Raw genomic sequence first — 26,730 nt, 5'->3', positions numbered from 1 at the left:
TTTTACATTACTGATAAAGCTATTATGACCATTCATGAACATGTCTTTGTATAGCCATATGCTTTCATTCCTTTGGACAAATACCTAGGAAGAGGTGGCTACATGACATATAAGTGTTTATATAACATTTCAAAAGACTGTTTTCCAAAGTACTTGTACTGTTTTACCTTTCTATCAGCAGAGATGAGAGTTCTAGTTCCTCCAAATCCTCACCAACATTTGTTATGGTCAGTCTTTTTTATTTTAGCCATTTTAATAGGTGTGTAATGGTATCTGATTATGGTTTTAATTTGCAACCACTTAATAACATTGAACATCTTATGGGCTTATTTGCCATCTATGTATCTTTTTTGCTATTTCCAATACTTTTGCCCATTTTAAAAAATGGAGTTGCTTGTTTAATGTTGAATTTTGAGAATCTATATTTTCTGGATACAAGACCATTTTTAGATACATACTTTGAAAATATTTTTTCCCAGTGTGTGTCTTCTAATTTTAATGAAGCTCAGTGTTTCAATTTTTAATAGAATTCACTTTCTTTAATAGGTATAGAGCTATTCAGAATATTTTTCTTTTTCTTTTTCTTTTTTTTTTTTTTTTGAGACGGACTCTCGCTCTGTTGCCCAGGCTGAAGTGCAGTGGTGTGATCTCATCTCACTGCAACCTCCGCTTCCTGGGTTCAAGTGATTCTCCTGCCTCAGCCTCCCCAAGCAGCTGAGACTACAGGTGCCCGTCACCATCCCCATAGTTTTTGTATTTTTAGTAGAGATGTGGTTTCACCATGTTGGCCAGGCTGATCTCAAACTCCCGACTGCCAGTGATCCACCCATCTCGGCCTCCCAAAGTGCTGGGATTATAGGCGTGAGCCACCATGCCCAGCCTGCATTTTATTTTGGGTGTGTAGAACCTTACATTTAATATGGCTATTGATATTGGTACATTTAAATCTTCATCTTGCTATTTGCTTTCTATTTTTCCCATCTATTCTTTGTTCCCTTTTTTCCTCTTTGTCAATCTTCTTTTAGGTTGAGTATGTTACGATTTCATTTAATCTTTTTTGTTGTCTTATTAACTGTAATTTTGTTTTATTATTTTAATGGTTGCTTTGGGGTTTATAGTATGTATCTTTAATTTATCACAATCTGCTGTCTAGTGATAATCTACAACTTCACATATAAGAACCTCACATTAGCATAGCTTTACTCCCCTCTTGGCCTTTGGACTATTATTGTCATACATTTTACTTTTACATGTTATATACATTACCGTAAGGTGTTTTTATTTATGTTTAAACAGTAAACGATTTTTTAGAGATAAATAATAAGAAAAACATTGTGTATGTTACCTATGTGTTTACTGTCACTGCGCTTTTCATCCCTTTGTGTGGCTCCATATTTCTGTCGGCATTGTTTCCTTCCTACCTGAAAGACTTCCTTTAATATTTCTTTTAGTGTGGGCCTTCTGGCAAATAAATTCTTACAGATTTTGTATGTCTAGAAAAAGTGTTTTGCTTTTAAGGTATTTTCACTACTTATTAAATTCTAAATGATGTCTTTTATTTCAATAATTGAAGATGCTGTTTCAATGCCTCTCACTTGCATTCTTTCTAGTAAGAAATCTGCCACAATCCTTATCTTTGTCGTTCTGTATGTAACATGTCTTTTTTTGGTCTGCCTCCTTTAAGGATTTTCTCTTTATCACTTGTTTTGAGAAACTTGATTATGACTGGCATATAGTTTTCTACATTTTTGTTGTTTCTAGGTATCTTTGAGCTTTTTGGATCTATGGGTTTAGAAGTTTTATCATATTTGGAAGATTTGGGACCATTATTTCTTAAAATATTTTTTTCTGCTCACCCACTTCTTTACCTCAGGTACTCCAATTACATGTATATGAGACCACCAGAAATGGTCCACACAGCTCAGTGATGTTCATTATTTTTAATGTTTATCTTCTCTCCCTCTTTTTGGATGTTTTTATTGCTATGTCTTTGAGTTCACTAATCATTTATTCTGCATTATCTTATAGGTATTAATTCTAACCAGTGCATCTTCTATCTTGTAGCTTTCATCTCTAGAAATTTGATTTGGGTCTTTTTTAATATCATACATGTCTTTACTAACTTTTTGAATATGTGGATTATAGTAATAACTATAATTCTTATCTGATTATTCTAACATCTATGTGAGATCTACATTGGTTTCAAATGATTGATTTTTTTCTCCTTATTATAGGTAATATTTTCCTATGAATTTTACCTTTTAGGTGCTGGATTTTTTTTTTAATTATTCCTAGATTATTCTTGAGTTTTGTTCTGGGATACAGTAAAATACTTGAAGCTACTTGATTCTTTTGAGTCTAGTTTTTAAAATTTATTGGGTGGGACCAGAACTGTGTTTAGTATAGAGCTAATTATTCCCTACTACTGAGGGTAAGACCCAGTGCCCCATAAAGTATGAAGTTTAAACTATGCTTAGGTGGATCAAATTACTTTCGGATATTAGCATAAGCTAAACCTATTCAGTAAGTAAATCAATACCACCCTATATCATGTGCCTCAGAGGCAAGATTTTGAATTTTCCTAGTTTGAACCATCCACATCATGGCTTTCAACCATCCGCTTATAATATGAGACCAAATGTCCTCAAATTATATTTATGAGCTCACTTCTATCTTCTTCATGAGTTTCAAAAATGTTAAATATCAAGGGTCCTCTCTCTCGTAGGACCTCATGTGCGATACATCCAAAAGCCTGACAACAGTCCCTGCTCCATTACTGACTCTGTCAAACGGTTCCCCAAAGAGGAGGCCACAGAGGGGAATGCCACCAGCCCACCACAGAACCCACCCACCAACCTCACTGTGGTCACCGTGGAAGGGTGCCCCTCATTTGTCATCTTGGACTGGGAAAAGCCACTAAATGACACTGTCACTGGTAAGATCATGGCATGAGGACTGTTATGGTGGGAAGCTTTGATAACAAGATACCCTGGGAGTGGGGTACCCTGGGTCAACGTTGACATGTGAAGCATACCTGGGGAGGAGCCAAAACTAGCAGTTTTGCTGCTTTTAAGGCACATTATTGTCAACAATGTCATAGGATGATAAAAGATCATCTTTGTCCTTGTTATGGGCTCCCTGTTAATTTAGTAAATCTCCTCAAGCTGCATTCTTTCCATCTCCTCTCAGAACTCTTTTTCACACAATGAAGAAGAAGCTAGTCTTTCATTATCAAGAAAATTACATTGCTGATTAATTTAAAACTAATTTTCCTTTCACCAACCCAATTTCTAATTGACCTAGAACTTTCTAGCAGACTAAAGGTTACTTCAACTGTCTTAGGATAAATAAAAACAAAAATTCTATTCCTGATCAATTTTCTTCTCATCTTAAGAAATTTTTATTCTGTTACCACCCACCAATTCCTCTAAAAATGATTGTAAAAACTAAGAAACCCCAAGACACTCTGAATTTGTTATACAACAGTCTGATTCTCCATAACGAAGAGGATAGTCAAACGAGAGGAGGATGAAAAAAGACTAGCAAGCTAAATCAGCTAGAGGATATAGCAAATAGCATGGTAAGTGAATTCCTGCCACCCAAGTTCCTGCCATGTACCTGGTGCAGGCAGGCAGAGAATAGAGGGGTCAACTAAGAGGCCATCAGGAAGGGAGAGGGGCAGTGCACAGGACCAGGTAGCGCATGCAGGGACTCAGGATCTGCCAAAAACATTTCCTACTGCACATGGAAAACAGCAGCTATGTCTCCTCAGACAGAACCATTGGATCTGGGCAACTTCCAGTGTAAGCGGCTTATCTTAACTAGCTTTCTTTACCACGTTTTGTGAGTTTCCCTTTCTCATGCAAAGCTAGCCTTTGTTTTGAGAAAGAACCCACTGCTACCCATGGTTCCTGGAGATTTTCCTAGTCCTGCTTCTTTCCTTGGGACTGTGCTAATAGGTACTACAAATATCTAAAAATCAATTAATCTCTCAGTACTGATTATCTACATCCATTAAAATGTCTAAAACTCTTCATATACTGTGCTAGTAAGGAGTTCCTGTGATCATCTGAGGCTTAGTTCTCATGAAACTAAATGATCTATAAAATTTCATTTGCCTTAAAGATACGGAACATTGAGTTGGAACTGGTTAATCTAATACATTTAATTATCGAATACACATCAACTTGGATATATTCATAATATCCGATGTAACTTTATTAAGCTGAAGAATTGGCCTTTCTGATTGTATATATGTTTAATCTCAAAAAATCATGCATAGAGTATACTTTATCCATCTAACCAAACTGCTTTTGTAATGCTGTTACTAAATGTTAATGAGTTGCTTGAGATCTGTCACATGATACAGAGGACTTATAACAATTTTCGTGGACAAGGATCACATCTCTTTAGCTGCAGAATTTCCTAAATAGAATTAAGTTCGTATTTAACCATAGTTCACCTAGTCCGTATTTAAACATTAGACCATTTGCCCTAAAATCCTGTTGGTTTTTCATTCCATTTTGTTTTAGTGTTCCCTTAAATACCACTTGATTTCAAAAGCGATTGTTTACAAACCAGCACCTCAGATAATATAGAGATTAATTCTTATATCTCTTGAACTGACTTTACAAAAAGGAACTGAGATATAATAGAGTTATATCTATTGTTCCCCCTGAGTTGGCTTCTTTCTTTGAGTTGATGGGGACACATATTCACCTCCAGTGAAGACATCCAGCTTCAGTTGCTTCTACATGTCCTTTCTATACTGAAGTAGAAAAAGGTACACCCAAAAAATTGGCCATAGCCTGGATCCTTGGGCAACTTCAAGTTGTTAGTTATAAGCATCATAATCTGATAGTCCAAGAGCATGCTGACACAGATTTAAATCCCAGACCAGCTTTGTTTTAGATATGCAACTTGTGTATAAAATTAGACTGTTTGAGCCTTAGTTTCCTTAGGTGGAATTATCCTGAGGAGAAAAATAAGATATTTGAATATGCAGCATAAACTAGAAATTGTTAATGTTTATCGGTAGGAGCAATTTTTGTAATGGTGGATTTACGAAAAGGTATTAGCACTTGAAAGGATTAAAAAATGGGAAATATATATTTACAAAGCACAAGACAAATGTATATTCAAAAGCTACAATTCTGAAATTCTAAATGTCTGTTTAATTAGGAAGAAAGCTTCTAGATCCATTTTGAGAATTCTGATCTTCCATAAAAAAAATTATTAAATCAGCTTTTAAAACTTGAGCCAGGCCGGGCGCAGTGGCTCACGCCTGTAATCCCAGCACTCTGGGAGGCTGAGGTGGGCGGATTACGAGGTCAGGAGATCAAGATCATCCTGGCTAACACGGTGAAACCCCGTCTCTACTAAAAATACAAAAAATTAGCCGGGTGTGGTGGCGGGCGCCTGTAGCCCCAGCTACTCCGGAGGCTGAGGCAGGAGAATGGAGTGAACCCAGGAGGCGGAGCTTGCAGTGAGCCGAGATGGCGTCACTGCACTCCAGCGCCTAGGCGACAGAGTGAGACTCCGTCTCAAAAAAAAAAAAAAAAAAAAAAAAAAAAAAAAAAAAAACTTGAGCCAAATGGAAATCAGAGAAGACATGCAATAGAAGTTTCAACTACTAAAAGGCAGGTTTAATATTAAGAAGAATATCATACAGTTGAGGAATGTCCCAAGCCAAAGATGCTTTCTGAAGGTGGTTGCTTTGGTGCATAACCAACTGGAGTGTCATATAAATTGTTCTTTTGGTGATTTAGCAGCACGTGAACCTTTCCTATTGGAATCTTAAAATTTTTCTAGTCATATTTTCAAACCACAACTCAAGGATGATAAATAATAATAAAAGCAGCATAATAATAGGTACCACCTGTTGAACAAAATCCATGAAAAATACTATCAAGGCACTTTCCACCTGTACCCAATGTAATCCCCATAAGCAGTAGTATGAAGAGATATTATTAACCTTCCACGGATGGGAGGACTGAGACCAAGTTCAAGGCAGGTGGCTTAATTTGTTTCTTTCCATTAAGCTGTTTGGTTTCCTTTTTTTTTTTTTTTTAATCAATTTTACTTGCATTTTAAGTCCTTCCATCTTTTTCTAACAAATATCCCTTCACAGCTGAGGAAAAAATATTAAATGGACAGATTTTAATTCAGAATTCTCTCCCTTCGTCTCCCTTTCCAGTCCGTTCGGAGAGCCAGCTGAGAGATAGTTTTGGATCAAAAAGAAGTCTCAGTGACAGCACTAGATAACAGTCATCAGTACTTTAATAGCTGCACCAATAGTATCCAGAAACCATGGCCACTGTCTTCCAGTTTAATTTTTAATTTTTGGAAGAATGGTCATACAAAATTGTTCAGAAAAAATCATCCTCCTCTTGGGGTATTTTAAATATGCAATGAAAAATCTTCCTAAGGCTGGGCGCAGTGGCTCATGCCTGTAATCCCAACACTTTTGAGAAGCTGAGGTGGGTGGATCGCTTGAGCTCAGAAGTTCAATACCAGCCTGGGCAACATGGCAAAACCCTGTCTCTACAAAAAATTAGCTGGGTGTGGTGGTGCACTACTCGGGAGGCTGAGGTGGGAGGATAGCATGACCCCGGGAGGTGGAGGTTGCAGTGAGCCTCCCCAACAAAAAAAAAATCCTCCCCAAATATGAATTGGTGAATTGGGGTCTATCTGGGTTATTCTAGTTTTTTATTTTATTTCCAATGTTCATCTCATACCACTGGGCTCAGTGCTAACAGCAGAAATCCCTAATATAACTTGCCAGATCTTTGGCAGCCTTTTCACCTTGTCTGATGTCCAGTACTTGCATATTTCTTCATATTAATGGAGCTGATTTTGAGTGGGGTTTATTGTTTGGGTTTTTGGTTCTTTTTTAGTCCTCTGTATCATCTCATCACATGCATTAAGCTAAGTCCCAAATGAGAGCAGAGAAATCCAATGAACAAATGTGTAAATGGCATTCCCTTATTCTAAATTTCTTTCCCTTTTGATGAGCCCTGCAAGTTCATAGAAATGTGCCTTTAAGTGAAATTTAGGCAGACCTCTATGCAGGCTTTAAGGACATTATTTTGTTTTTCAATACAAGGAAAATAATCAAGGGAGCATAACTTATGTAGGCAGTGAGTACAAAAACCAACTACTCCTATAGTTCAAAATAATGAACTATAGAAAAGTAGAGTTTATTATTTGATTAGCTGCTATTTGGTGCTGTGATGCTCAACTGAAAGAAGTTTTCTGCAGCAATACCATGTATCCAGTAGCCTTTTCCCCAACTATATTCTAAAGCCCGTAGAGCAGAGAACATGTCTACTCAGGCATCACTCCTCCTACAGTGCTTTCCCCAAATGGGGTTTTGCAGCAGCGGCAGACTATCTGACTCACCTAACAAAATCAAAGGCTATGTATCCAAAGCAACCACAGGCATGGCATGGGTCTTCACCAGTTACCGGGTCTTCCTTTGCCTCTGGTAAAGGAAATGCAGAAATAGTCAATGAACAAATCCCAAAATGCTTCTGGAGCCTTCATCTGCTGACCATCCCCATATGGAAATTGCCAATGTGTAAGATCAATATGTCTCTAGAACTTCAATCTCAATTGCTTACTTTATGTAAGTGGCTTTTTTATGCTATTAGCTTCAGGAGCAATTAAATCAGCCAAGAAATAAAAACAAGTATCTGTTGGCTTCTTTCGCTTTACAGAATATGAAGTTATATCCAGAGAAAATGGGTCATTCAGTGGGAAGAACAAGTCCATTCAAATGACAAATCAGACATTTTCCACAGTAGAAAATCTGAAACCAAACACAAGGTAAGCCACCAGTGCTATTCCAGGTAAATTCTGAGAGTGCAAAAGTTATAACCACAACAAAGGAAAGAAATGATAATCATCTTCTCTGTCTTGAGGGTGGCTCTAGCTTCCATTTCACTCTTGGGTTTTCTATATATAGCACTAGATACCTCTGGAGTCATGTTTTGCAAATACTTGAATTACTGGTGGGTTTAAAATTGCTGACAAGGTGGTCTTGTTAATTAACAGTATTACATCTTTAAAAAAACATTTGATACCAAATGTTGATATTAAATACAAAAATAAAAGTCTGTGGACCAGTGACAACTGGACTGTGCATAATGTAAACTAGATGGGAAGCACCAAAAAATTAAAATGCTGGAAAGGAGAGGGCAAGAAAAGGAAAGTCTTGTGACAAAATGTAGGTGAAAGTTTTTAAGAGTTAATACTTAAAATAACTACAGACTAGTCTCAGGCACAGCAATTCTTTGCTTTGGGGACCTTTTATCATGGATAAAATGAAATAGGGTTTTGACAAGAGTTACATATCTTTAACATTGTTGTTTGATAACTTTTCTAAGTATCCCTGTTTATTACACATTGATACCAGGTTGTTCATATTGCTGTACAGTTTTGTGATTCTTTTTTAATCTAAAATATCCAATATTTTATTAGTTCATTTTATTACTGAAAGAAAAATAAGTGTCTTAGACATTTCTAGAAATGTAGTAAGGAAGTTCCAAGTTTTTTTTTTTTTCATAATGTTCACATTGTCATCAATTGATTGAATTGAATTAGTTATTGATAGTGACACTCAAAAGAGCCTATTTTGGCTCTGACAGTAGGGAGACTCTTCTAATCTTTTTGTAGAAAAGGGAGGACCATCTAATTCACTACAGGCAGTTCACTGTGTATAAACTAGTCCGATACTGCAAAAACAATACTTCTTTCACAAGCATGGGGTTTTTCTTTAAAGTTCTCTATTTTAAGATATATTTTACAACTGCTAATTTTCTTAAAAGACTTTTAGCCAAAATAAGCATATGTCAGTAAAAGCCCATTTGCTCTTTGTTCTGTTTCCTTAGCATTTCCTTAGATCGAGAGGGGGAGAAAGCCTGTTTTGCCATAATATATTTGAAGGAATGAGTGAAAGAAAAGGTCACTTAATTTGGACTTTTTAATAGGTGAATTTGTGCTTATGAAAGTTGGCTTTTCTTTTCCGTTTTCTGCTTTTTATTCCACTTAATAAAAAGTGACTTGTAAAGTACAAGACAGTCATTGAAAGGCATCCAGTTTCTAAATGTTCACTGTGGATTTTTCTGAATTGCACTGTCCTCAGATCTTCTCACAGTGCACTTATTAGCTCATGATCTGAATGTTGAATACAGTTATTTCAGTATCATTTTAAACCCAATTTGTTTGTAAAAGGTTTGCATTTGCATTTCCATTCAGCAAACATTTATTAAGTATGGCTACAAACACGAATAAACATGGTGGCTGCCCTTGAACTCAAGGCTAGAGGAGAGGCAGTTAATGACCAAGGATTCTACACAAAGTAGTGAGAACTCTGAATGAAGCATGCCCAAGGTGCTATGGGATCCCAGGGTGGGAGGCACTACACAACGTCATCGGAAATTAGGAAAATCCTCCTGAAGAAGGTGACACCTGGTCTGAGGCTTGAAGGATGAGTGGGAAGGAGCTAGCCAGGTGATTATAGGGAAAGAGTGTTAGAATAGTGTATGTCAGTACACGGAGGGCCAAAATGGCATGGTTGTGTGCAGTGAAAAATAGGCTATTTTTACCTCGGCATGAGTAACGATAAGTGGATGGGAGGCAAAGGAAACAGTGGGAAGCCAGGGTGGAGAGGGTCTTATAAGCCAGATCAGGAGATGGGGAGACTCTGAAGGGTGGTAATTGGGAGGATGACTTGATCCCACTTTTCATTTGTGTTTTCATTCTGGCTTTTAGTCGGAATAATCACTTTTAGTATTTGAGCCTGTTTATATTGAGCAACAGTTGCTGGAATAAATCTAACAAAAAATAACTTTTTGTTCATGTCTTGGCAAGAGTGCCATTTGGGTATCTGACCTGCCTGGTGAAGTAGGTAGAGAAAAGTGCCCCAGGGCTAAGATGCATTTTATTCTGTAATCACAGATCGTGGGGCTCACATGTAGCTTCTGGTTGTAATTGTTTTAGGACTTATTCTAGCTGTTTCTAGAAATTGCTTCACACTGAAAGACAGTATGGCCCTCTTTATCCCACCCTCATTATATGTCCTGTTTATTGCTCCTGTCTTTCATCAGTGGGCCTTCTGAGGAGGACCCCTAAAACCTATCCTTACCTCAAGACTAGCAAAGCCCAGAGGAGTGCCTGTCTAGATTTTTTCTTTCTTTCTTTTTTTTTGAGACAGAGTCTTGCTCTTGTCACCCAGGCTGGAGCACAATGGTGTGATCTCGGCTCACTGCAACCTCTGCCTCCAGGGTTCAAGCAATTCTCCTGCCTGAGCCTCCAAAGTAGCTGGGATTACGGGCACCTGCCACCACACCCGGCTAATTTTTTTGTATTTTTAGTAGAGGTGGGGTTTCTCCATGTTGGCTAGGCTGGTCTCGAACTCCTGACCTCAGGTGACTAACCCGCCTCAGCCTCCCAAAGTGCTGGGATTACAGGTGTGAGCCACCACGCCAAGCCCCCGTCTAGATTTAGCTTTGGGAAAAAGCAATGTTAAATCAAGTTTAGGGCCTTCTAAATCAGGATCCCATGCCGAATTTTACCACTGGCACTAATTTGAGGCCATTCAGTGTGTCTATTATATGTGGCTTACTTAACATTATTTTAAGAATTTGGTATGGTTCAGTGAAATCCATCAGGATATCAAAATCATTAATTTGCATATAAATGATTTGGCCAGGATTATATTGGTAGTCCCTAACTAATGGATCATGACTTAGGAGTTGTAAATCAGTAGTCTGAAGTAAAGAACATTTTTGCATTTGGGGAAAAATATAATATATATGGATGTAAAGGTGCTTTCATGAACACTGTTTAGTCCTCAGTATGTGAAACTTTATGGTGGTCAAGGAGTTCAATAGATCCTAGCCTCCGATGAGCCTCTGAATGAATTTCACATCTCTTTTACCAGGTATGTCAGAGATTCAATGAGCAAAAATGTTTGGGCTGAAATATTAAAATATATTGAAATCTCCATTAGAAAAAATAATGAATTATGGAAAAGTAAAATGAGGTAAATTATTTCAATTAGAGATTTCTGAAGCCTAAAAGTATCTGGGGAAACAAAAGTAACACCTGTTAAATAATTGGAGAGCATAAAAAAAGCATACCAAGTAAGTGTAGGATTGATACCAAAGTTCTGTGATTTAGGAGAGAACGCTTCATAGAATACTTGAGACTAGAATTTGATAAAGAATAGGATGGAAGGGGTAAGCCAACAAGGAAAGGAAAAACAGTAACACTATTTTTTTTTCTCATCAAATCCATATACATGATTTAGGTGACACACAAGTAGTTCTCAAACTTACTATTGATAGCAAGGCTACAGCCAGAATAATAAAATCACTAGTGTCCAAATAGTATGAAAAGCTTTTTTCATACTGCCTTAAGTTGTTAAGGCAAGGTTTCTTTCCATTGTGTTTCTTCTACCCAACCATGATCCAAGATTAACACTAATAAAAGACACCATAAAATAAAGAGGAAGTATGTACAGGATGCAGCCACCACATGGCTCTTGTTAGCGGTAAAAAAATAATAATAGTAACTCTAGTCATATTTCAATGCTTGGAGGAAATTTGTAATCAAAGTGTATGGTAAAATTGAATTTTTGAAATAGATAAACTTTGAATTATAGCTGTTAAAATTCCCTCATGAGGTTCTGGAATTCCCTATTTGAATAACTGGAAGATGGATCAAAGCTTCTGAAAGAATTATTACAGCAGTGTTCCAACACTAGGAGATATATGTAAATCATTTATTTTAGTAGCATTTTCCATCACTTGTCCTGACTAAAAAACATGAGATCTGAATTCAGATGATAATTACTGGCTAAACTTTACACACAGACATGGGTGGAGTAGAGCTTCGTGTTACAACACTTAACCCAGGAGAAACAAGGCAGGGATTAGAGATCTATAGGGTGCTTTTGTTAGAAATTCTGAATGCTCACACCCTAATCCTGAAACAGAGTGACAGTGGAGTATTCCCCTACCTTTCCTTTCACAGTGTATACCAACCTTCTCCTGCTTGTTTTCATGACATAAGCAGGTTTTTATCTAGCCTGCCAGAAGCTCAAAAAATTGTCCAAAGGACCATCCAGCAGCTGTTTTGCTAATGGTAGAGTTTAGCTCCACACCTGGCATTAGACATTCTTGTTAATAGAGAGCCACATGGGTGCAGCTCCAAAGGTGCAGCTGGGTGCAGCTCCAAAGGTGGCCTTAAGGGGCCTCCCCAGCCTGGCTACCAGCTGCAGTGCACTGTGGTTACATATGTGCACAGGGAAGGGGGTGTCATTTGTGGGGAGATGTGATTGTTTTAGTCAAATGATGCAAAAGAGATCTGTTAACACAGGCAAATTTCATCTCTTTAGGGGATCCCTCTCTCACCCCTTACTCCTAAAATAAAAAGAAATTGTAGATATTGGTATCCAGCTGAATCAGTACTCATCTACCCTCCCCAGTATTTACTTTCCATTTATTTCTAACCTAGAGGTCCTCTTCTAACAGAAAACCAAGTACTGTATGTTCTCTTATAAGCGGGAGCCGAATGATGAGAACACATGGACATAAAGAGGGGAACAGCAGACACTGGGGTCTACTGAAGGGTGGGAGAAGGGAGAGGAGCAGAAAAATCAACTATTGAGTGCTAGGCTTTGTATCTGAGTGACAAAATAATCTGGACAACGAACTCCTGTGACATGAGTTTACCTATATAACAAACCTGCACATGTACCCCTAAAATGAAAATTAAAAAAAAAAAACCCTCTCTGCCATACAATTACCCAAGAACACCAATCCTCTGTGTGTCTCCTTAGGCAATGTATGCCTCTTGTTAAACTAAAAGAAAAATATTAAGAGCCTCTCCTATCTAGAGCAAACCACTTTGCAAAGACCACTATGATTAGCTTTAGTTCTGCGAATAGAGCAGCTGATAAAGTATGTCTTAATAAGTCTTACACCACTGCTTATTGGGACAGTGAGTGTGGATTATCGTTCTCTTAAGTCTCCTCCAGCTCTAAAATGATATAATTCTGTGATATTCAAAGCCATGCATGGAGTTGGCCAGAGAACTGAAACTGAAAACTAAAACCTAGCTCAATCCCATAACAAGCAGAATTGTCCCAGTAAACATTTTTTTTTTTTTGTCTTTAAATCTCTGTCTGCAGTCTGCAATTTGTTTTCAGATGAATTGTTTTTAGCACACATTTTGATAATCCACTGATGGACGGAGTTCTTCCTAATGAACTGGCTGGGCAAATGGATAACACACACAATCACTGCACACTGAAAAAGCCCTTTAATCCTACTCTTCTCTTCCAATGAACTCACCTCTCTCCTTACTTTACTGAAAAATTAAAGAATTCATTGTGTGTGCCAGACTTACATGTGGTCTAATAATTTCCTATGGAAAATGTACTGTCTAGTAATTGAGATAAATCAAATTCACTTAATCTGCTCAAGTACTTTGACTGACCTCTCTGGCTTGGGAGGATTTTGAAGAACAAATCTTCCTCTAAGACTGAAACTTACCAAAGTGTCCTATAGCTGGCAGCAATGATGGTTTGGGACTGTTGTTTTGTTGATTTAATAAAATGTTGGCACCGGTTAGCTGGAATAGACACAGCAATTTCTTATACACTGTCAATCTGGCTGAATGATGCAGGCATGTGGAATAGCCATTATACCCTTTTCATAGTGTTTCTGCGAAATTCTAGTCTCTGCATATTCTGTATTAACTTTTCAACATCTCTTCTTATGGGCTTTGTAGAAAGGAGTAAAATAAGCTACCAAAGCGTCAGGCATTTTATTTAGTTTGTGGTAGGTGTGGGCAGCAGCAGACCAATTCCTTCCTTGTTGAAGAAGAAATTGACTTGATTGCTCAGTTTGACAACTTTTCATGGGGCAGAAGGACAGCTACCTAAAAGTACATAACTCCACTAGTCTATAAAGAGAACAATTATTCCCTCTCACATAACCACATAGTTTTTATTTTTCTTTGCTATTGCTTGGCATTTAGGAAGGAAGTGGAAGAAAGTGATAACAGTACCACAGAATTAAGAGTACAGCCCAACTCTGGAATTTGTGTCCCCACAGAAGTGGGGGAACACAAAAAAATGCCCCTTATGGCATAAGAGCCAGCTAGTTTATGACCCCACGACTACTGATACCCTGATTTAGCCTTATTTTGTCTTCTAAGTGCCCCCTTGGCTCTCCCCTCTTGCTCCTTATCTGTGTTCCCAGATCAGCATAATAACTTTACATGTGGCAGGTATCCAGAAATGCTTACCATAATCCTTCAGTGTCCTTGCAGTCAAGCTTACCCAAACTGATTAGATTCTCCTTTCCCATGTTGAGCAGTCCTTCCTCTTTTTTTCTTATTCTACTTGTCCATTTATCTCCCTCTGAACCTTCACCTGAATGGGGATCAAATATTTCACGACTACACTAGGGGTAAAACTCGGCTAAACAACTCAAACCAACAGCTATAGGGTAGACTTTCTATATAAAAAACAGTTTGCTTGAGGTTTGTAAGACTTTTGTTAGAATGAAAACCAACTTTTTAAATCAGTAAGGAGTATGTAACTAAAAAGTTTATTAAATAATGAAAACTTTACTTCAGTTCTAAATTGTAGGCAAAAAATAGAAGGAAAAGATTATAGAAAGGATCAAAAGGGGGTAGGGAATGGCAAGCATCTGCTCCACCCAGATCTGAAGGTTATGCTTGAGGATATTACCTCTTCCACTCAAGAAGAAATCAGTCTCAGGCTAGAAGCCTACAGGTTGGAGGTTCTTGTCTCTTAACAGTTTTGCTCATGAGCCACAGGTCACACTTTTTGAAATCCTAGTTTTTCACTTTTCAATGAACTGATCTATGTTTTTTTGTTCTCATGCTGATTTTTACAGCTGCTCTCAAACTGTTGGTGTCAAACAATACCCTCTATTATGCCACTCTTCTGAGATAATGCTTTTTAGTGCTTTCTAGACTCAATGAAATATTAATATAACATTTTTTTCTTAGCCTATGGATCTATGTTGATGGCAGGCAGAAAGCTTTACCTGTTAAATTTTCAATCTTTCCAATAACCCATGGGCTATGCCCTTATTATAAACTTCACAAGCAAAAAGCAAGTGTGTGGCCATAGAAGAGTTCTGCCTTGAGAGTTCTATGGCAGTGTTTGTCAAATTCCCCAACAACAGAAACTCTTTAAAAAAAATTATCTAGAGATACAAATATGATACTAGTGAATACTTATAACTACTATGTGTCAAGCACCTTGCTTTTACATGCATTCTCATTTAATCCTCACAGATGCTTTTATAGCCCCCATGAAGTTATGTTTACTATAACGAATAGTATCCTCACAAATAGCATTATCCTCATTTTTATGTATGAGTAAACTGAAGCTCAGAGAGGTTAAGTTACCTTAAAGTCACACATTAGTGAGCTGTGAATCTTTCTGGTTCTAGAACCCATGTTTTTAACGCCCCCTGGATCATGCTGCCTCCTGATGGGGATGCGCAGGGAAGATTGTTTTTTTTTTTTGTTTTTTTTTGGAGGGGATTTACACCTACCCAGGTAGAATCAGGCATGGCATTCTGTGAGGCTTTATTTACCTGGCTTGTCCTAGATGGGGCCAAAAGGCTTGACAGCATTTGTCATCTGGACTGCATTCCATTTAGATATTCATTTTGATGTGGTAGGTCTTATAGTTCTTTAATTTTCATCAGAAATATATGTACAGTTTTAAAATTAAATTATCACAAAAGCATCTCCTCCCTATTGCTAAATTTGGTTCCCCAGATACAAATTTTTTTTTTACCATTTTGTCCATTACTTCTGTCAATTAAATCCCTATGTCTAGACTGACCTTTTCACAAGATGCTCAAATACTCCAGTCATTTCTTTGTTCTATTTGTTGTATGTTTTTAATGGCAACATCTCTTTTGGAATTCCTATACATCCTTTGCCTCTGTTGTTTTGAATCCCAATTCCTGCATCACAAGACTTCTTCCTTGTTTACTCCATTACTTTGTAGCACTAAAGAAATAAATCTTGAGGAAAAGTTATAAAAGGCAATATTTTTGAGTCCTTACATGTTTTAAAAGTTGTTTTACTTTGATACTATTCTTTAGCTGGACATATTAGGATATAATGAAGACTTTTGAAGGAATTGTTCTATTTTCTAACTTCCAGTGTTACTGTTAAAAAGTCAAATGTCATCCTGATTCTGGATCCCTTGAACGGGACCTATTTTCTTCTCAGTTTTGAGGACTTGTCTTTATCACCCCAGTACTCTGAAATTTTGTAACTCATGTTTTAGTCCTTTTTCTTTTATTCATTTTGCTGGGCAGAGTAGGTCTTTTCAATCTGGAAACTCTTGTCTTTCAGTACTGGGAAATTTATTACACAGTTTCTAGGATAATTTTCTATCTCCTTTCCTTTCTTTCTTCTACAATTCCTACTAGTTGGGTACCATATTCTCTGGAATAATTCTCCAACTTTCTTTTCTCTCATTTTTTCATCTCTTTGACTTTTTGTTCTAGTATTTGTAAAATGTCCTCAACTTTATCTTCCAAAACTTCTATTTGAAGTTTCTTACTTCAAATAACTGTTTCCTGAAACTTTAAATTTTATTTTCTATGTACAATCAATATTGAGACATTTCTCTTAGACCTATGATGTCATTCATCTATGACAAAATGTACTTCTTCAGAAAAAATTTTACCAACACAAATAATTTTTGTTATATAGGGTTTAATCAGACCAAAACAAAAATGTGCCTTTCAGTTCCCATGTTAATTAAATTTAGTGCAAAATAATTTCTTTGAAACTTGTCAAATATCACAAAATATTGGCCAAAAAAAAAAAAAAAAAAAAAAAAAACCCAAAAAGTAGCTTGTATATGTGGCATGCTAAAAATGGAGCTTAAGTGTACATAACTGTGAAATAAAAAGACATGGAGACAATTCCAGCAATCAGACTTGGCCAAAGCACAGGGCTTTTGGCAATGGCCTGGAACGAATGTGGAATGCACTGCCCATTTGAATCAAAGTCCAGATGGCTATGATTTCTTTTTTTCCATTTTCAGTTCACTATAGTTCTATGGGCTTTTTTGTTTTGTTTTGTATTCAGGCCTCTTAGCAAAAATTTAATCTCTGGAAAATATTTCATGTGAAAATACCCCATATGTGTGTGATTTCTGTAGATGACAAAGGTGTTTTTGTATCAACAATCTCTCATTGCAAATGACAATGACAAAGGCATGTGCCACCATGCCCAGCTAATTTTTGTATTTTTAGTAGAGACAGGGTTTCTCCATGTTGGTCAGGCTGGTCTCAAACTCAGGACCTCATGTGATCTGCCTGCCTCGGCCTCCCAAAGTGCTGGGATTACAGGCACGAGCCACCGCACCTGGCCAGTTTTAAAGTTTTGAAAAGCAAAAATAGTAACAGTACAAGTGTTTTGAGCCTCATTGCTCTCAGCTGAAAATTAGGATAAGATTTATCTCATCAGGGTTTACATGTGTTGTATTGCTTTATATATGTAGAATGTCTAATGCATCTGATACATAGTAAGCATTCAGAAAATGGTTGCCATTGTTGTAGCACTAGAATCTGTTCTTAGATACTAGCAGTGTTAATACAATATCTCAGTGATCAAGAAACTGACTCAAATTTTTCTTCCTGCTCATTTAGTACCATCCGTACCAAACTGACAGCTGTCATCCATTTTTCACTTGTTTATAAAATATCTATCTTTTGTGCATTCTGCATTCTTATTTAATTATAAACTTCTCAAAGACGAAATTTATCTCCCAAAAGCCTTGAGCAAATCTGAAACTCTCAAAATATTATCAGCTGACTCAGGTTGACTTTTGAATTCAATGTTCTTTCACTGCCAAGTCCACTTGCTGCTGAAAGGAAATCTTAATTTCAGGCAAATGGCAAATTGCTTTACTGTTTACATTTCTTTAAAGGATTTGCTTTGCTTACATATTTTATGAATAAAAATTGCTAATACTGCACAATAATTTGAAGAATAATTCTTAAGGATACAATCAACGGAACTTATAATTCCAAGGGACCTAGGGTTGTTTGGGGGTTTTGTTTAACAAAAGGTTAAGGGACTGGCCGATATGAATTTGGGGTATGGAGGGAGAGAAATGCCTGTGTTTGTGTTCCTGCTCTTTATAAGGCAACATTACCATGCCTCTTTTCTGGAGACATCATAGAATCCTGTGATCCACAGAAGACCCAAGTTCCAGGCGATACAACTAGGAAGTCCTTGCAAAGAAACATTTATGTGTATCTATTCCCATAGCTTAGTCTACAGTTAAATAGACTAACTATAGCTTAGTCTAGTAGTTCTCAAACTTCAGTGGGCACATGACTCACCTAGGGAAGTTATAAATTCTTACCTGAATCTCCTCAAAAATTGCTTCAATACCTAGAGTAGGACAAGACACTTTCACCACTGCCACCCTATGATGTGATTCTGACGTAAGTAGTTCAAACTCCACAGTGAGAAAGATGGCCTAAGTCCAGGGTTATACTCAGGGTTGGGATAACAGAAAATAAAATGGAATCTTGCCACTTCTTGGCCCCAGGAAGTAGCTGAGACATCTTAAAGAAACAGGCTCCTTGTTAGTGGAATTAGCCTTTGTCTACCATATACCACTTTCTTATATGTTTATTAACCTGCCAAGTCATTTGTACTAATTGGGAGATTTTTAAAGACAACCATCTTTTTTATTAACTTAATGCTTACTCAAACATTAGACAAGCTGTTCAGAGAATAAAACTAAGAAATCATTTTTCTTTCCTCAACCTGCTTCTGGAACATATGTTACCATTCACTGTCAATTTCAAAGGGATGTCAGTATAGTGGATGTCCGTATAATAGGGCAATGTTGCCTCCTAGCCCTCAAGAATGTATTACAAGTATTTTTTTATTTTCCCCTAAACAGTTACGAATTCCAGGTGAAACCCAAAAACCCGCTTGGTGAAGGCCCGGTCAGCAACACAGTGGCATTCAGTACTGAATCAGGTAATTACATCAACAGTAATTCCCAAAAAGGATGTAAAAGGGCCACAGTGGAGCAATGTTTTGCGTAGGAAGTTTGTTTGAAACCCACTACCATGTACTGTTTCTTGAATTTCTAAAAACCCATTTGTGGGAAAAAGCAAATTGATGAAGGTTTAGAGAAACACCATGCATATTTTTCCTCACTTAAAGACACATCGGTTTAATTTAAAAAGCATAATGAATCTATACTCTTCCAAAAAGCTAGTCAATGAATCCTCCCCTGCATGCCTAGAATGAAAATACCAGTGAGTACATCCACAAAGGGAACCCATGATAGTTTAATAACAGCTGTCAAACTTCCCAATTAGACCTTACAAGCTCCAATTCCTTAATGAGATACATCTGCACATACAGCATTAATATTTGCATAATTTTTATACCAACTGTAGTTCATGGCATCTTGGTGATTTTTACCATGAAGTTTTTCTATCAAACTAAAAGCAGCAGCTTTTGAAATTCAAGTGAAAGCTGGAACAGCAACAAATGTTCCTAAGTACTCAAATTACATGTAACAGATACAGCTGAATACCTACCAGGCAGGAGATTATTCAATCAAGAACAATTCCCAAAACAAAGCAAACTTTCAAATTCAATCCTTAGCAAAAGAGTACCATTTTGCAAATAAGACTTCTTAACAAGTGTAAGCCCCCATCATCTTCACCATGCCACTGGAATGTTGGGGTTTTACCTAGTAAGGTCTGACTTTTGTATTTATTTCTCCTCAGCGGACCCAAGAGTGAGTGAGCCAGTTTCTGGTAAGTACCTGTCTCAATGAGACACAACTACATGCTTTTCTAAATTTATTCAACTGAACAGGCATGGCAGAATCTGAATCATGATTTCGCGTTTTTCCACTTAGTCTTCTTATAACACCAAACAGGTGTGAATGTTTACCTACACATTGTACAACACTGAGGACCCATGATGTTCTGGGAACAAGTTGGACATTTTGAAATTTGCTTTCACTCATGCACCAGGCTTATTACTGTTTAATAAAACAGCCAGTGTAATCCCAGCACTCTGAGAGGCTGAGGTGGGAGGATTGCTTGAGCCCAGGAGCTGGAGACCAGCCCGGCAACGTAATGAGACTCCCTCTCTACAAAAAATTTAAAAATAAAAAATTAGCTAGGCATGATGATGCACACCTGTGGTCCTAGCTACTTGGGAGGCTGAGGTGGGATGTTCACTGGAGCCCAGGAGGTTAATGCTACAGTGAGCCATTATCTAGCTTGGGCAACAGAGTGAGATCCTGTCTCAAAAAAAAAAAAGATATTAACACCCTCATTTCCACTTTTAATAACAAGTCATATTAAAGGAGTTGTCTAAACTTTATAACATGCTACAAAAAAGAAACCTAAATTTGCTCCTAAATGACACTGTCTACATCCAGCTCTGCAGAGGCTATTCAACACCTAAACACCTTAACATACTGCTCTCAGATTTATCTATTGACAGAAATTTACTCTGGGGTTTACTTGTTTAAATCCCTCTAATATTTTTGGCTCCAGTATTTAGCATGGGGGGAAAAAAAGGTATCAGCAAGTTGACAAATGTTGTAAACTGATTTCTTGAAGTATCTGACCCAAGAGTCAGATACTAAACTCAAACTATTTTCCTTTTGTAGCAGGAAGAGATGCCATCTGGACTGAAAGACCCTTTAATTCCGACTCTTACTCAGAGTGTAAGGGCAAACAATATGTCAAAAGGACATGGTATAAAAAATTTGTAGGAGTGCAGCTGTGCAACTCTCTCAGATACAAGATTTACTTGAGCGACTCCCTCACAGGTAAGCAGAGCTACCAGCTCTGTTTTCAGCCCTTAACTTATGGGAATGTTTTGCAGCATTGTACAACTTGGCCTTTTCTTAAGAGTTTCAGGCACTAATGGGTGCTGTAAACACAAGTTTTCCTCTGAGCAAAATGTTACGGAAACAGTTATCATTCCTAGAAAGCAAGGATTTAAGACATGCTATTAGAAGGTAAATAATAAAAATGCAATTATAAAACAGTGCCATCATGACAAACTGGAATGTACATTCACTAACCATGGTCAAACTCCATTTTGTTACAACCATCCAGGGATAAAAAACCTATTGACAATAAAGTGACTAAATCTAACAATAACCATGGAATGAATATAACATCTTCAAGATGCTAGAAGAGCTACAACCCCCTGCTCCATGCCCAATAGGTTATAATTTTCTATATTTACAGAGTAAAAATTTTTAATGAATAGGCCTGGCCCTAACATTAAAAAGCAGATTTTTTTCAGTCATTCAACTCTTCTAAGTGCTGAACACAAAGCAGCATAAAAGATATTTCCTATTTTCCTAAAGCTTACCTCTCCTTCCCTTCCTAAGAAGAGATAGACAATACATAAATAAGTAAACATTTCATAGAGGTACTTTAAAGAACATTTTCAAAAAGGTGAAGGCCTCTCTAAAAAGTTAGCACTAGCTAAGGAGAAAATTGAGAAGGAACTAACCACACAAAGGTCTAGAGGAAAGAGAAGGTCAAAGGCCTAAGGCAGAATACACCTGGCCAGTTCCACCAGTATGGCCCACTTAGTAAGTGGAGGGGCAGGCAGGTGTGAAATCATGTGGAGCTTTGAAATCAGGTAAGAACTTTGGATTTTATTCTGAGTATAATGGGAGACTGCTGGAGAAATTTATGGAGAGAACGAACATTAACTGACATGCATTTTTAAAAGATCACTAATCCCTGATAAAGGGAGGGGAGGAAGAATACAGGTAGGCAAGGGACATTGTTGGTTTGAACTAGGGTAATAGAGAATGAGGTGAGAAAGTACAAAAACAGTAATGATGATTTCAAATTGTCACATTTCAAAGTAAGAAAGTAAACTTTATCCTTTTAATTTCTGGTTCTTCAGGAAAATTTTATAACATAGGTGATCAGAGGGGCCATGGAGAAGATCACTGCCAGTTTGTGGATTCATTTTTAGACGGACGCACTGGGCAGCAACTCACTTCTGACCAGTTACCAATCAAAGAAGGTATGTTTTCTGATCCTCCTCATAAGAACAGAGTTTTACAGATTAACTCAGAAAGAAATCAAGCTGAGGAAAGCAAGCAATTTAAAAAGAATTCTATAGTACTACTGCTCCACATATCTAGGAAAAAATGAAGACTTCAATGTAAGTTTCTCAGCTTAGAAACCTGGAGCCAAGGGAAATTACAGACATAATATAAATGCATTCTACTTCAAGAAACTCTAAACTTGCAAAAACAGCTATAAAAAAGCAGTTTCCCAAACTTAAATCACTCATTTATTAATGTTATGGGTTTTGTCATACTGAGTGTACTTGCATTATTTTTATTTCCTTAAGAAAAAAAATTTTTTAACTACTGCTATCATAAATGGAAAAAATAGTACTTACCTTGCAAGTAACTGTATAAATATAATTAGAATAATTCTGTGGGAAATGAATAACCTCTGTAAATTGCTGAAGACCCATTGGCACCAAGCTGTGTAATGAGGACTGAATAAGACTGAAAATTAATCCTTGTCTAAGCAGTGCAGAAGGGGGTAAATTAATTGTTCCTATTAGTCCAGAATCACCTGGAGGTTCTCTAAATAAACTATTTGATTCGATTTTTCAGTAACACATTTTGTTCACGGGCACTTAAAAATACCAACAATACTGAAAGATGACCTACTAAGTTCTGTGAACACATTAATGGGCAGTGAAACTCACTACCAACCATCCCCTCCTAACTTGACACGGCAAATGTCAACAATTTTTCAGGTGCCCGTTTTAGCCAACCATGACTACACCTCAGGAAAAAACACCAGAACTTCTTGTTCTCAGTTTTCTAAATTACCTCGCTTCACTAAGATTAGCCTTCAGCTAGTCAACGACATCCTTCAATCTATGAGCTATGAGGGCAAAAATATAATACAGCAGCTATTAAAATGAAACTATTTTCTCTCTCAGGTTATTTCAGAGCAGTTCGCCAGGAACCTGTCCAATTTGGAGAAATAGGTGGTCACACCCAAATCAATTATGTTCAGTGGTATGAATGTGGGACTACAATTCCTGGAAAATGGTAGATGCTGCACAAAGTTACCTTCTGTTTCATCATGGCAAACAAAAATCGTTGAAAATACTATGTCACATTCATTTAAAGCTATTTTGTTTACTATGTATAAAAGTCTACAATCTAATTAATAGCAATACTAGATGTTTATTATTAGAAAAGATTGCTGAGAGTATTTATCAGGTTTTACAAAGTCATTTTAAGAAAGCAAGATATTGATGTTAACAGAATAACAGTTTTGGGGAAGCTGGCTCCCTATTCATGGTATTTTAAGAGATCATTTGTATATTATTTATCACACTGTTGTAATGATGTTTTGAGATACTTTTATAACAAAATTAACATCAAAAAAGGTATATACTTTTTAAAAATATTTACTTTTATTGATGTGTACTCTTCCTATTGATGAGTTAATTCCATAAATCTCTACTTAGTTTAACTTATTGGATCAAATTATCTTCAGCATATATATCTGGGGAAAAAAGGTCCGAATTTTCACATTTATAGTTAAACTTCAATTTTTTAGCAACAGCTGAATAGCTTTGCAGAGGAGTTTAATAGTTACACATTCATGCTAATATACATTTCCTTTAAACATCCACAAATTCTTAAAAAGATTGAATCAGTAAATTTCATTTCAGCTAAAATGGAGTCTAATATATTGTTTCAAAAGATACATTTTTACCCACCATAAATGTTACAATATCTGAATATGCTTTGTCAAACTATCCCTTTATGCAATCGTCTTCATATTGTTTTTATGATTCTAATCAAGCTGTATGTAGAGACTGAATGTGAAGTCAAGTCTGAGCACAAAAAGATAATGCACGATGAGATTGCCTACCATTTTATAGGATATTTACTATGTATTTATACGTTAAGACCTCTATGAATGAATGTATCAGAGAATGTCTTTGTAACTGTTTAATTCAATCTGTAATAAAAATCTAACTCATTTCTATTAAAAAGGTATTGTCCTTTAGGCGGGGAATGGGAATCCTTGCTGCACTGTTGCAGTCATTCTGAAAGGACCTTTCCCTGTACTTACCTTTCAACATGCTTCAATCTTATCAACGCTACATTTTGTATTTTTCAAACAAGTATAAATTCTGCAATAAAGAGATGTAGTTTTTTTTAAGATTGAGTTTTTGTTTGTTTGTTTGTTATTTCTGAATGGTTCATCAGTATGTTAACTATACCTTTTATCTAGAAGGAAAATCAACTATACCTTTTATCTATCTATCTGAGAAGGAAAATCACTAAGTTTTATTCAGGCTCTACCAACCCCCATTATATCTACTGTTTATGTCCTAAATTAATTAACCTTTCATCCTATGAAGTAATAAAGTTCATTTTAAACCAACGATTACCAAATGCATTTTTTTCAAAGGAAGGGCAAAAACCAAATGGCACTGTTTTCTCTGAATGGAAATCTGTAAGTTAGTTAAAATGTTTGTTTATACTTCATTTTAAGACCAAACACCAATAAGGACTTCTGAAAAATTGTTCCTTTTTTCACATAATGTTTGTTAGTGACTAAATTAAAATTTCAAGACCACTAATGGATTCAATCATCTTTATTAACCTATCAGTGTTACATTTTATACATAATATCTTGTATTCTCAAAGGGCTCTACTTTAGTACATCATGTTAATAGTAAAAAGCCAAGTAAGATGGCTAAACCTCACCCTAGCATTTTAATATCCTCTGGACAAGGGAAGCTAGAAAGTCAAGTCAATCACTTTATACATGTAAGAGTAGTGTTCCAAAGTAACTAAGAAGCTGCTACATTTTTAAGCAGGGAGGAAAAAACTTTCATTTTGGTCTTTGTGTTCCAGCAAATTATACTTTCAATTAACAGCAACAATGATATCATAAAAAATGCTCTGCTTTTAAATTTCTGAACTTCTTCAATACAAATTAAAATAGTACTGGAGTCTTTTGGGAGGCCAATAGCTAGCAGCTACATTAATTGGTGTAGAGGAGCCTCCTTATCGATAACCAGGTCCAGGTTGGGTATAGCCCTGACCAAAGGGAGGACGGTTACGTGCATAAGGATTAGGCCCACTTGGAGGAGGGGTCATGGTACTTCCAGGAAGTGAAGTAAAACCTGGTCTTGGTTGATAGGCCCCAGGTTGGCTTGGAGCCATTCCAGGTTGAGAGGCAGGAGCCACAGTATAATTAGTAGGCTGAGAAGTTTGGGCAGTGTAAGTTTGTGCAGGATAATTGCTCGCCTGGTACTGCTGTGGCGGCTGAGCAGGCAGTTGTTGAGGCTGACCAGAAAAGGCAGGAGCTGGTGCCTGGGAAGTTGGTTGCTGGCCATATCCCTGGAACTGCTGAGGTTGTTGGGGTCCAGTCTGCTGACTATAGCTTGCTGAAAAGGCAAAATAAATAACATGTATCTTATCTTTTAGTAAAACTACTTTTCCAAAGAATTAGTCTTACTGTTAGGTGGACCAAAAATGGTGAGAAATTTAATAAATATGTATGTAACAAGCAGAGTGGTAGATTCCATCACATAATATTTCAAGACCAAGTAGTTATCAAAGAGGCATTCTCTACAATTTTTTAAACCCTCTAATACATAATCCCTGAGAGCAAATTCCTGACATAGCATAATTCCTAGAACAGATGCTCAAATGATAAATGAAAGAATTATACTTTCTAGGAAGACCAAAAATGGGAAAGCTAAATAGTCATTAACCAGGTTTTCAGGGGAGACCTACTTAACAGTATCAAATAAAAACACATTGCGGAGAGTGAACATTTTTATATGAAATAATACTATAAATACATCTTATTGTACTAATCAGGTGCTTTAAATTTTGCAAATAAATAAAAAGTACCATTTTCACAATCTTTAAAATCATTCCTTTTAGATTTGGTATCTGATGTTTTTTGCCTTTACAACTCAAAATTTTTACTTAGCAGTACAGCATAACACATAAAAAGCATACCATATTGCCCCATAAAAAGCAACATCTATATTCATTATTTACTAGGATGTAATTTTTTTTACAACGAAAGTCTGCTTCACTGAAAACTTTTATCTCTACCATGAAACACACCTGCAGCTACTTGCAATGAAACCTCTCCATTGACTGGAATCCTGTCAGCATTAAATACCAGATACATAAGAAAATTATTAAAATATGTACAACCCTGCATTAAAAAAAAAAGGATTGAATGAATTTGAGTATATTCTGAACTCACCTTGAACCTGGGTTCAAAATTTACTCATGAAAGAAACCTTTATGACATAGTCCATGAACAAAACTGGAAAAGGTCAGAGGGAAACTGGCAAACCAACAGTGTCAAAGATGGTCCAATGTTACCACCACCACCTCTTAGTCTCCAAGCAGAGTATTTAGTTGACTATTTCCATATCTCTCAATCAAATTCAAGTTAATAGACTAGTAGGATCAGAAATACAAAGATAATAATTTGAAAAGACTAAATTTTACTCAGAGTGAAGATCCTGACTAAATTTATTAAGAGCAAGCTTAGTTCTTAATAAGTAAATCAAGTATCTTTAACGCATTAACTCATGGTA

The 26,730-nt window shown here is 36.6% G+C and overlaps 2 protein-coding genes across 13 annotated transcripts in view; one reads left to right on the top strand and one right to left on the bottom strand.

Annotated features, from left to right (window-relative positions):
- ABI3BP (ABI family member 3 binding protein) overlaps positions 1-24,314 on the top strand; it is a 244,470-nt gene extending 220,156 nt beyond the window's left edge. For all 7 annotated transcript variants that reach the window (XM_034957020.3, XM_034957021.3, XM_034957019.3 and 4 more), the window contains 7 exons: positions 2,726-2,935; positions 7,719-7,827; positions 19,001-19,080; positions 19,845-19,874; positions 20,744-20,905; positions 22,009-22,131; positions 23,074-24,314. In XM_034957020.3, coding sequence (XP_034812911.2) covers positions 2,726-2,935; positions 7,719-7,827; positions 19,001-19,080; positions 19,845-19,874; positions 20,744-20,905; positions 22,009-22,131; positions 23,074-23,189 — 830 coding nt within the window. In that variant the 3' untranslated portion in view covers positions 23,190-24,314. The remainder of the gene's footprint in view (positions 1-2,725; positions 2,936-7,718; positions 7,828-19,000; positions 19,081-19,844; positions 19,875-20,743; positions 20,906-22,008; positions 22,132-23,073) is intronic.
- A 424-nt stretch (positions 24,315-24,738) lies between these two features.
- Positions 24,739-26,730, bottom strand: part of TFG (trafficking from ER to golgi regulator) — a 44,137-nt gene continuing 42,145 nt past the window's right edge. For 4 of the 6 annotated variants that reach the window (XM_003821918.3, XM_055110212.1, XM_003821917.5 and 1 more), the window contains exon 8: positions 24,739-25,551. In XM_003821918.3, coding sequence (XP_003821966.1) covers positions 25,169-25,551 — 383 coding nt within the window. In that variant the 3' untranslated portion in view covers positions 24,739-25,168. Of the gene's footprint in view, positions 25,552-26,245; positions 26,287-26,730 lie in introns of all 6 variants that reach the window. The other 2 variants (XM_008975408.6, XM_008975409.6) reach the window with 1 other exon arrangement.

The sequence above is a fragment of the Pan paniscus genome, chromosome 2 (genome assembly GCF_029289425.2).
Source record: "Pan paniscus chromosome 2, NHGRI_mPanPan1-v2.0_pri, whole genome shotgun sequence".
Taxonomy (NCBI): Eukaryota; Metazoa; Chordata; class Mammalia; order Primates; family Hominidae; genus Pan; species Pan paniscus.
This window is presented reverse-complemented; position numbering and strand designations above follow the sequence as displayed.